The following is a 12724-nucleotide window of genomic DNA, read 5'->3' on the forward strand; positions in this document are numbered from 1 at the left end:
CACTGGATAGAAGTTCTTGCATTATGTTTTCTATGCTATCAACTTCTTTAATTAACTTCATTCTTTTGTTTACATTTGAGTCCTATTAACCTGTGCCCAAGGCTTTGATCTCTCTTCTATTTCTTCAGAAGACTTTCTTATATAATAAAAAAAACGTGAATGCTAAAAATAAATTGCCATCCACTCTCTTCCAATAATTGGTAAAGCTTTTCATTTTTGCTTGATGAGAGAGGGAATGCATTAAGATGCTGACTGCATCTTAATGTCTTAATCATGATTTGAAACTGTACATTTTTCATGGTTCTGGAAAGTAAATTTCAGAGGACTATTGCTCAGCTCATAGAAATAGCCTGCCCTGAACAAACTGGTTTATCATGGCTTATCATGAGCATATATAACAAAGACTATGCAACTCTCAGCTGCTTTAAGTAGCTCCTCCTTCTACAATTATTATTTGTATACTTTCTGCATTTAGGTAGGTTATATCTTATCTCGAGCAGTGTGGAAATCAGCCTCGGTCAGCTTAATCAGAATATATCCCCAGAAGAAAAGCTTTCCTGCTTTTTGCAGCATAAGCATCTCTCTTGGTTTTTTTTCCCCTTCCTCCTGGAAGTAGCAAAGGGAACGTGTTTATCCTGGATTACAAGGGATGGGGCATTTTTATTCAGGTGTCTGTGAGATGATGTTTGTCTGACTGCAAATAAAATTGTGGAACTACATAATTGTTATGTAGCTTCAAACATCATGGTTATATCCTATATTACAGGAAACCCTGCTTAGTATTAGTTACAATTACAATTTATACAAATAGTTCCTTAAACTAGGAGGAGGGAACATTGTTCTGAAGGTAATTCCCTGCTTGAAGGGAACCTATATTCTTGAAATTAATGGAATTCAGAATTTATGTTTGCTATTGTCCCAATCCAATGAATGGCAATAAATGCTCATCTCATTCATGTTGGTGAGAATGTAGGCAGCTTAACCTGGTCCTGAATTTTTCAGAGGCTGATTGAAAACTGAACACCTAATAGCAAATGATATCTTGATTAAAATATGTTTTTAAAAGATTTAAAATTGTATCATAATTATAATAGTTTATACACCTATGAAAATAAAAGGTGTGCTTCTGGTTCCTTACTGTATGTGTAAATTTTAAATTATGCAAGACATTCAATAATATTTGCTGCTTCTACTATTTTCCATTTTCTACCCAATTCCCCGCTAGCAGCATCTAGTAGTTAACAAGCAAGATACTGGCAATATGAGTCTTTTTTCCATGGTCATAATCTTTCCCATAATCTTTGAGCCTTCTTTTAAAGAACCTCTGATATTGTTCCATATCATTGGATAAAAATATTACAATAGAATGTAAACATCAGTGATTTTTTTCCACCTGAATAGATTTCATGCCTACTTTCCCTGGATTTGAACCACAGATTAAGATTTCCCAAAGAATTATTCCATGTCTTCAAAGAACTTGGTTTTAAGTCAGCCAGTGCAATTATATTTTTTAAAATACAATTTAAACATTGCTGAACTAAATGGCTATCATATTTTTCATTCTAGCAACAGTTTCAATGGGAAAAAGTGTTTCAAATTATGGCTGTTATTCTATTTTGAAATTGACTCCTGGCTCACAGTTGGCCCACTGTGATTACCTCAGTTTGAAGGAAATGTATGACAAGTTGCTATTAGAATTTTCTCCTCAACAACAAAAAATGGGGTTGCATGAATTCTGTCATACCACTGCAACTGCTCTTCTCTTTTTCATTGTTCTTTTATATGTTTTGTCACTTATCTGCACATCAGTCAAAGTTTTCTGGCAATTAAGCTTTCAGATTTACTTATTAGTCTAATTTCCTTCTAGATCTTTTGCTAAATACCATCATTGCTTCATTTTTCACTGTTATGGTATAATATTTGAAACTGTTTTTTTAGGATTTCAAAAATAAGTGTTCAACATGAATTTTCTAGACTTTCTGCTCCCAATACTTTCATTCTCACAACACTGCAAAAATGCACTTAAAAATAATAATAATTCTTGTTACAATTAACTGATAACATTTACTTAATAATGTTCCTTCAAGATTAATAAAGGAGACACATTATTTCATATTATCATTTTAATTTTACAAACCTTAAATTTTGAAGAAACCCCCCCAAAATAATTTCTTAGTAAATAGCTGAACCAAGGCTGAATTTCTAAATATTCAAGAATATTGCATAGAAATGTCATAGGCCACTATCTTTTTCAGTTTTAACATTTTGATTTCAGTTCAGTTGCTAGTCATACTAAAAAACGTATTTTCAATATGTTAGCTACTTTTGACTGTTGGTTTCTATTGTATAGTGACTGTCATTAATTCTCTCTGTTTATGCCTATGTAGCCATTTTAACTGAGGGTTTGTTCAGATGCTATATATTGAGCCCCCTAATTTTTTTGGGGGGGGAAAGTGGCAGGGACTGGGTTCCGGTAGAAATATATATATATATTTCAAATAATTACCTGGAAATTTTGTTTGTGTGTGTATGCATTTGTGCGTGTATGTATGTGTACAGAAATTTTACATTTACAGAGAAAAATAAAGACATTACTGAAAGGAAGTGAATAGGCAGGAGACAAATGGCTGGTTTAGAAAATTAATGGTTGCTGAGGGAAGGTTACTACTTTAAGAAAATTTGACCATTATTGTAATATCTGATTATGATTTCTCCATATTTTCATTTCTGTCCTGTTCTCTTAGTTTTTCCCTTGCATCATCTCCTTCCAGTTTTCTTTCCTGCCTTTATTTTTCTTTCTTTCTAGTGCAACTACCCCTTCTCATTCTTTTCCTTGGCCCTTCTCATTAGTTCTTTCTGATTATTGGAGAATGCATGCATGTTTAAGTGCTTGTTTTTAGTTGGTATTTGCAGATGGGAACAAATCATTTTATACTTTAGTAATTAATTTTGATTTAATTTCAGCTTATTGTTCTTAATACTGCCTGTCACTGCATTCAGGTACTCATTCAGGGATTGGGCTCTTATCTTTGACAATTTTAGGGAAAAGACATAAAACGGAAGATACTTTGTCTAATGTTTGAATCTAACAAGGTGAGGAGACTTCAAGGCCACTAATTGCCACATAAAGTATGAAATGATTTGGGAGAAACCTCTCAAATTTAAAGCAATGTGGAGGCATAAAATCTCTATGTATTTAGACTTGAGTGGTCAGTCAACAATTGTGTTTAATGCTTTACTCTTGTCTGCAGCAAAAGTTCTAATTTATTTGAGTCATATTTGGGTGTCTTTTGCCAAATTAACCCAAGAAAATGAACTAAGTGTCAAGAATTGTGATTCACTGATGAGTCAGGTGTGAGGTGTGGCCGCAACCAGCTATGTTTGGGATTATTCATTTATTTATGATTAATATCATTAATCATAAATAATATTCAAAGCAATATTTGAAAAGCAACCAGCTGAAATATGAAAAAAATAAACTGTAGGATTTTAGAAACTAACAGTATTTCTGAAACCTAGTATAATGTCACTGTTTTCAGATCTCTTGTCAACCCTTCGAGATGGACTAGGTCAAGAAACAGAGTTCATAAGAAGTAATAGAACTCTAATTTATTGACATAAGTTAGAGTAACAAGCTTGACTATTTATTTCTCTCCTTCTTGTATCAGAGAATTATGGCAAAGCCATTTTAACTTTCTAATATTCTCTTCTTTTCCCAAGTTTAATTCACATTTTGCTAAATTCCTTTTCCATCTTTAATTTAATTTAATTTAATTTCTCTATATGACCTGAGAAAAACAGCCAAGGAATAAGCCTATCTGAGCTCAGATTAATAAAATTCGTTAAGAAAAAGGTCTGAAATAAAATATAATATTTGAGCAAAAAGCGTTGCTGTCAGATGTGGAATGTATATAGGCAATTCAAAGCTGTTATGTTCTGGCTTTCTTCCTCCAGTACTTTTGGGATAATGAGGAGGATGCCACTCTGTAGAATAAAAGAGATGATCTTAACAGAAATATGCAAGAATTTCTCAATAAAGTATAGCTCTAATCTTCCAGTGATCTGGTTTACATAGAGAGCCTAACACATTTTTTTTTAAAAAAAGATGGGCCAGTGTGCACCTGGATTCCATTTACATAAAAGTTAGTAGTTATGAGAGGTCCTTGGAGCTCTCCAAGCTTGGTCGTTTTCTTGCAGACATTTCATTACCCAAATATAGGTAACATCATCACTAGCACTGAAGATGTTATCTTGTTTGGGTGATGAAACATCTGCAAGAAAATAACCCGGCTCAGAGAGCACCATGGACCCCTCATTTCAACCCTGAGCTACAAATATTCTCCTTTATTGATACTAGTTATGTTGTGCAGTATGAGAATCTTATAGTTACTAAAGTGTTAGACTGGAGAGAGTCAGTCAAATTCCAAGTTCAGATGACTTTGCTGGCTGACTTTGGGTCAATCATTCTTTCTCAATCCAATCTATCTTCTAGCATTGTTCTTTGGGATAAAATTCAAGGAAATCCTGATATAAACTGTACTGAGCTGTTAGAGAAAAACAGAATAAAAATGTAATAAACGAATGCGCTTTAAATAATGATCTCAATATAAAAACCCTATTATAATAGATTTATTTTCAAGTACTACTTAAACTCAGAATGGAAGGAAAATGACAGATCTATCTAGCAAAGTGAAATGTTTGGGACATTCAGATGCAATATAGTAATTTTACTTTATTGTATATTATCTCTTCTCAGCATGCAATAGAAGTATGTTGAGTACATTTTTCCTTGTATAGTTTTGTTTAATGAACATTTTAAGGAGTCCAACTTACTAGAAGGACATGTTTTGAGATAAATCAACTTATCAAATTTGTGATAAGAATACACATTTCTTTCAGACTTTAATTTTTTTCTTTTAGGTTTTCTTTAATTTTCTATGGCATGTAACTTACTGAGTTCATTAATCTATTGTTTCATTTTCCCCAACCTATTTATAGATGGTATGTATAAAATTATTTTTTTAAGTTAAAACTTGGTGCTTGAGTTACACACTGGTAACCAATGCAGCTCACACAAGAGTTGTATTATGTGTGCCATATATTTGGCACTATTTGCTACTCACACAGTTGCATTCTACACCACTTAGAGTATCTGAATGGTCTTCAGGGGCAGCCCCATGTAGAGGATGTTACAGTAGTCTAAGCTGGAGGTTACAAAAGCATGAGTTACTAGGAGCAGGACCTCCCAGTTCAGGTATGGGTGCAACTGGAACACCACCCAAAGGTGTGCAAAGGCCCTTCTAGCCATGGCTACCACCTTCTCTTTGAACAGGAGCTGCAAGTCCAGAAGGACACCCAGATTGTGCATTGGGTCTGTCTGGAGTAGTGCAACTCCATCCAGAACCATAGATAGAAGAACATTGCCTCTGCAGGGGGTGGATGGGTTGGAATACCCATAGCCACTCTGTCTTGCTAGGATTGAATCCAGTCCCTAACAGCCTACAGACATTAGGATAGGACATCCTCAGCATCATTAATGGGACATGTAGAGATATAAATCTGGCTGTTGTCTGCATTTCGTTGATCTTTCACCTCAAACCAATGGATCACCTCACCCCACAGCCTTATGTAAATGTTAAATAGAAGGGGAGAAAGAACACTATCCTGAGACACCCCACAAAGTAGGGGCTGCAGACTAGATCTCTCTCTCTCTTTAGCAATATTGATTGGAACCAGCCCCAAAGAAAGAACTGTCACCCATCCTCTATTCCTGGAGCTGGCCCAGAAGGATACTATGAACATTGGTATTGAATGCTGCTGAAAGATCAAGAAGAGCCAGGATGGATGCACTACCCCCATCCCACTCCTACCAGAGGTCATCCATTAATGCAATCAATGCTATCGCAGTCCCAAATCCTGGTCTGAACCCTGACTGAAAGGGGTCTAGATAATCTCTGTCCAGGTCAAGCAATGGTCCTTTGAGGAGGGGGCACGTCACCATCTCTTTAAGAGCTGGTGGGACCACTCCCTCTCTCAAAGAGGAGTTACCTATTGCCTTCATCCACCCATGCGTTCCCTCCCATGAGGTCTTATGCCTAAATAATGTACTTACTGTATGTATACTACTGTTTGTGCTAATGTACTTTTGACAGCACTTTATAATTGGCTATGCTCGGAAACAGACTGGAATGATATACGTCATTGATATAAGCTATTACATTAAGGATCCAGAAAGGCTATTTTACTTGCCCTCCCTCCTATACTCCAGAAATTAGAAAAAAACAACAACAAAAAATATTAAATATTATAAAGGTGTTGAAAAAAGATAAGGCTGAAAGTATAGATGATGTAACAGTTATATATGTAACTGATATAACGGCTAAAATATTGGATGCCGTTTCCTTTAGGGAGTTTCTGTGTAATTTCTTTAATATGTGTATGAAGATAGCATCTGTGCCTTACAGTTGGAAGAACTCTATTATTGTTCCTCCCCCCCCCCCAAAAAAAGGAAAGATAACAAAAGTGAATGCAAAAATTACTGAGGTTAAATTTATTGAATATGCTGGAAATACATTTGGCAGAATTCTGATTGAAAGAATAAAAAAGTTGACAGTGAACAAAATCTGGAAAGTGCAGTATGGCATCACATAAGCAAAGAATGTACAGACCTTTCTGTTCTTTAATAATTATTAAGAAATGTATGAATATGAGAGTGTACTGCATATTGGTTGATTTAGAAAAAAAGTGTTTGATAAACTGAATAGATTTGAATTCAAATTGATTCGACAATTAGCCTCGTACAAAGATGTGTTATCTCCCCTTGTTTAATATATCTTTGCTTAAGTGCATAAGGAATTCTTGTAGTAATGTTAGAAGTGTGCTAGTTGAATGCACATGTAGTTTTTATATGATGACTGATTGCTTTCATTTATAAGTTCCAAATAACTCTTACAAACTCTTAAAAAAATACCATACAAAAAAAACTGATATAACTGACTGGAAGTGTAAAATATCAAGATAAAATTAAAACAAGTCAGACCAAAGAAACAAAACAAAACAAAGAAAAGGTGGCTTCACATTTACCCTGCCCCCCAAGGCCCGGGAGAACAACCAAGTTTTTAGTGATTTCCTAAACAACATAAAGGATTATGCTATCTTCACTTGTTAGCTGTGATTTCCCTTTTTAACATGCACTTTATAATGTTATTAAACTTATCAAAGTATAAAATGAAAATGAAAATAGTGGGAAAATGGGGAAGGGAAATGGGGACAGAAAAAAGTGTAGGGGAAAGGAGAAAAAATCCCACTTGTCATAAACTGGGGATTACAAAATCAATAATTAAATAATTAAATAATTTGTACTACCTTAAACTATGGACTATGTATATGTATTACCTTAAACTACAGGTAACATGATAGCAGTGTTCCAATATCTCAGGGGCTGCCATGAAGAAGAGGGAGTCAGCTTATTCTCCAAACCACCTGCAGGCAGGACAAGAAGCAATGGATGAAAACTAATCAAGGAGAGAAGCAACCTAGAACTAAAAAAAAAAAAAGTCCTGACAGTTAGAACAATTAATCAATGGAACAATTTGTCTCCAGAAGTTGTGAATACTCCAACACTGGAAGTTTTTAAGAAGAGATTAGACTACCATTTGTTTGAAATGGTATAGGGTTTCCTGCCTGAACAGGGGGTTGAACTAGAAGACCTCCAAGGTCCCTTCCAACTCTGTTATTCTGTTATGCTTTACTAATGGTTTACAGTTTAACATTTTAGCTGTAAATAACTGCATATACTTACAGTAATTTGAAAAGCAACTTCTATATTTGTGTATATAAGAGAGAAGAGATTGAGTACACTGGATTTTAGTAGCAAATATAATGGAGAAAATGGGATGTTCAAGTTAACTTTTCTAAGATCTCCATAACTTTTCTGGTTTGTATAAATCTCTGTTGTAACATTTTAAAAAGTAAAAGTGATCTGTATTTCTCAGGATAAATACAGTTTTTATACTTTATACTATTTACTATATGTAATTTACAAACAGAAATTTCCTAAAATATTGTATCTACACAATGCATCATCTAAAATTAATCTCCAATTTTGTAATGGAAAAATCATTATATTTACTATGCTTTTGGCTATCTTGTAGGAACTGGGAGTTGCCATTAGTACTTAAATAGAATAAAATACTATTAATATGTTATATACTTTTGAGTACTTTTCTTCTTGCATCTAATGAGGCTAAGTTTTTTTTGTCTTGATGTTGTCTTGATATTCTTTTGTAACTAGTAGACATGTTACAAAAATAAAATAGATTTTTCTCCTCTTCAACCTGATAATTCAAAAACATTCATGATTTTGAGACATTCTGGATGGACCTACTAAATGATTACTCTGGGTAGAAAGGCATTAGATAAACTATATAAGGAAATTATGAACAGAGATTTTTAATCAATGTTCCCACTTTGTCTAGAAATGTCTCTTAGGTTTTTCCTTGGTAAAAAATATTTAATTTCTATCTTCCTAACCTTGCAAAAATGGATTGATAGCCAAGGTAGCAGAGAAAAATTATCAGGTATATACCCTTTTGAATTTGAGTTTCTTTACTAAGATATTATGCATGGGGTCATTATTTTAGAAGAATTAGGAAGCCAGCTGTTAAATGGATCGTTTGTATGAGACTTTATGAGCATTATAAATCTAGGCAAATGTAGGTCAAGGCTCAGAAACAAGTATCTTTCATTTTATGAAGCAAAGGTGAAGAAAAGTGTTTTGCAGATGAGAAGTAAAATGTTGCTTTCTGATCAGCTACAGAGGCATGCTAAGGTGAATTTTAATTATGACTAAATTGTGGTATTACTCTTTCATACCCTGAACATCTGTTCCCTTCAGGAATGATGATTTATGCAGGCTATCAATAGAGACAGCTTGCTACAGCTTATGTCACGGTTTGTGGAAAGATGGGGTCGTATTTCCAAAAATATCAGCTTTTATGTGGATAGCAGCCAGTGTGTTATTAAGGTAATAGGCGAAAGGGAGCATGATATGTTCGCTTTTAATTCAGAAACTAAATATTTACTTTACTTCTTTTCTTCCAGACCATCTGTTGTTAATGAAGAATGCAACTTGGACACTGAATGGTCTCATTTTTCCTAGAGATGTCAAGAGAAGAAAAGCTGACCCTGTACTTTCCAAACGTATGAAGAAACTTATAGAAAAACCTATGATCAGACTTTTGGTGTTTAAGAACTGCATGGGACAGGATGGTTATGAAATAGCAGCATCTCCAAACCAAATTGAAAAGGTATATTGAGATGTGGCATGTATATGAAGAACGTTTTTACTTTTGTTTTATTATTCATAATTGGTCCATTTAGATGTATGATTAGAGTAGATACAATTCAGTTGTGGAGGTTATGACAAAATTGCAGGTGCACCTCCCATAGATAATTGAATAGATTCCATTATGCATTGTCATGTTTTGTTTGGATGCTTTACTGGACCATTAAATCCAATCTTTTGGATTTAGATTTGGGTTAGAGACTCAGGTTCATGCAATTCCATTAACATTTGTATGTGTAGAACCAGAATTGATTTACTGAGTTTTTTGTAATTATTTAAGTTTGCTTTATAATTCATGTTTAAATTCTGGAAGAAGAAAAAGAAGAAAACAAATATGAAGAAGATGAGCATTACAGGATTGGACACAAAAAGAAAGGGACATAGATGGTTAATAAATGTGTTTGGAGCAAGTAAATTAAAAATGTGTCTTGCCTGACCACTTCTTTCCTTCAGATAGGCCTAATTTCTCTATTCCCAGCTTTCACTTAAACATATCTATTTTATAGAAAAAGGTCTCTTCCTGCTTCAAAGTATTTTCAATTAATGAATAGCAATAATTAACATAGCAATAATTAACATACTGGAGATGGTGACATTTGCACCTTTGTTTCATGTTGAGAAGTGTTTGCTATAATTTCATATAAAATATCAAATTTATTGAAATTATAATTCAGAATTTTAGAATTTGAGATAGCTAAGATTGGGTAATAATGTCTGTATTTTGCAACCCCCCAAAAGGTAAAAGTAAAAGGAATGGGTTAAGACATTTCTAACTCTTTTATTTAAAAAACTGATCAGTTCTAAAATATTTAAAAAATGCTGTTTCCAAAACATGCAGATAATAGCTATTTTTATTATATACCTGCTTAAAATAGCAGTCCCACAAAACAGTGCAGTATTATCTCCATTCAGGGCCAAAGGGTGGGAGTTACAGTAATTATGATGCCATATATACTCATGAATAAACTTGTCCACAGATAAACCAACTCTTGAATTTTTAATCAAAATACATGTAAAATATGTCACCTGCAGCTAAGGTGATCCACAAAATGTTTATATGTTTTAATTTTCACAATTGTCTCATCCATGGGTGATCCACAGATTATCCATTTTTCATGGTATCTTGTTAAACATTCAAATGTCATTTTACCTGGTAATGGCTTATGTGTGAGTATATATAGGATATAAAGGATATATGGGTATATATGGGTATATTTAAAAAGTATTACCATATATACAGATAAGCCCATCCATGGATAAGCCAAACTCAATTTTTGCAATTCATTTTGGCACTTAAAACTCTAGTTTATTTGCAAGTATATATGGTAATTCCAGTATAGTGTTCCTATTTCATGTTATATTTCATATTCCTTTAACTGCATTTGGATTGACAAAATGCATCACTGTTTTTTTTAAAACCAGCACTGTACTAAACAATATTTTAGAACTGTTGCCCTGGATGTTTTGTTATCAGAACAACCAGAAATTGTAGATCTGGTCTTTGATGCTATTGGGTCTTTAAACAACCCTGTCCCCGGCAATCTAAACAACCCTGTCCCCGGCAATCTAAAATTTATAGGGCTACCAGTGCATGTAGCATAGATGTGTGTGTGGACAAGAATACCAACCTTGCTGTCAAGCAAAATGAAGCCTCTAATAGCGAGTGCCACACAAAGTGCACTAACCAAATAGGTGGTAAGACAATAGAGGAACTCAGGCACCACACAGGTTATGTAGAAAAACANATGGTAATAATTCAGCAACGAGGAGAGAGTAAGATAATGATGTGTAATGGTCCCTTGATTCTTTAATGCACGCTTATGGTTTGGATTGGGATGTGAATGTCCATGTATCTTTGTCTACAGAGGATGAGGTACTGTTAGCAGAGAACCCTAATGATTTTCAAAGCATCTATTGATTATATATGATGCAACAAAAAGATGAACCCTCAAATTGATCTACTAGATGCCAAGGTAGCTGTGTCTGAATGGGGAAAATGAAGCGATTCAAACAAATCATACCTAAAAGGTGAAAACCTAAGCAAGTAGTTTAAATTTGCTTCAAACAGTTACTACGGTAATGAGAAGGAAGTTCATGGAGAAATGTTAAGATGTGCAAGTGTTAGGCTAAGGTACAGTAATAGATATCACATGGTTTCTGCAAGAAATTGAAGTTTGTGGGGGAAATGAAATGGTGATGTAGAAGAGTATTTTTTTTCCCTTGTTTAGTCATGTGGAGGTGAAAGGTGACTTTGTCATGCAAAACATAGAAGTTGAATAGGAATATGTGTGTTAAAACCAGAAAGGATGAGGTGAAGAAAGAATGGATTTCATTCATACACACATACATTATGCATGCATGCATGCATACATGCATATATACATACATATATACATATCCCATCTTTATTATTTTCACAAATATCTCAAAGTGGAAGACATATACAACATACCTTCCCTGTCCTATTTTTCCCATAACAACAACCTTCTGAGATAGGTTGGGCTGAGAGAGGGGGACTGGCCAAAAGTCATCCAACTGGCTTTCCTAGCTTTGGTAGGATTTGCTGGGACCTGAACTCATGGTCTGTTGATCAGGAGTCTGATAATTCTGATAATTGGTCAAAAGGTTCTTATGCTGAAATGACAGAAATAAAGTTCAGGCCTTAGCCAGCCTTTGAGATTGTGGAATGTTCCATAAAAAAACCATCAGCTTGCAAGTCGAGCACGTGATCAAAGCCATAGGATGCATGCATGAGTATTTTTGTAACTTTTTTACTTTTTCTGTAGTATGCTGGATTCCACTTATACAGATAGTCCTCGACTTGCGACTACAATTGAGGCCAGACTTTTTGTTGCTAAGTGAGACAGTTGTGAAATGAATTTTGCCCTATTTTACAATCTTTCTTGCCATTTGTTAAGTGAATCACTGCAGTTGTTAAGTTAGAAACACAGTTGTTCAATGAATCTGGCATCCCCATTGACTTTGCTTGTCAAGAAAGTCACAAAAGGGGATCACATGACCCCGGGACACTGCAACTGACATAAATACGAGTCAGTTGCCAAGAGTCTGAATTTTGATCACATGACCATGAGGATGCTGCAATGGTCGTAAGTGTGAAGTGACCGTCTTAAGTCTTAAGAAATAACTACATCTCTACAGAAATAGAGCACAACAATGATTAAAAACTGTCTTGAATGCATTTGGGTCAATATAAAAGGGGGAAAAAATGACATTGCCATAGGTGTATACTACAGGCCACCCAACCAAATGGAGGAAATAGATGAACTTTTTGCTAGTCAGCTAACTAAGGTATGTAGGAAGCACATCACAATAGTAATGGGGGACTTTAACTACCCTGACATCAACTGGGACACAAAC

At 34.5% G+C, this 12724-nt stretch overlaps 1 protein-coding gene across 1 annotated transcript in view; it reads left to right on the forward strand.

Annotated features, from left to right (window-relative positions):
- DCDC1 (doublecortin domain containing 1) overlaps positions 1 to 12724 on the forward strand; it is a gene marked incomplete at its 5' end in the record, with an annotated part of 36531 nt that overhangs the window by 5744 nt on the left and 18063 nt on the right. The window contains one exon of the mRNA XM_015822920.1: positions 9103 to 9308. Coding sequence (XP_015678406.1) covers positions 9103 to 9308 — 206 coding nt within the window. The remainder of the gene's footprint in view (positions 1 to 9102; positions 9309 to 12724) is intronic.

The sequence above is a fragment of the Protobothrops mucrosquamatus genome, unplaced genomic scaffold (genome assembly GCF_001527695.2).
Source record: "Protobothrops mucrosquamatus isolate PMUCROS unplaced genomic scaffold, P.Mucros_1.0 scaffold1727, whole genome shotgun sequence".
Classification (NCBI taxonomy): domain Eukaryota; kingdom Metazoa; phylum Chordata; class Lepidosauria; order Squamata; family Viperidae; genus Protobothrops; species Protobothrops mucrosquamatus.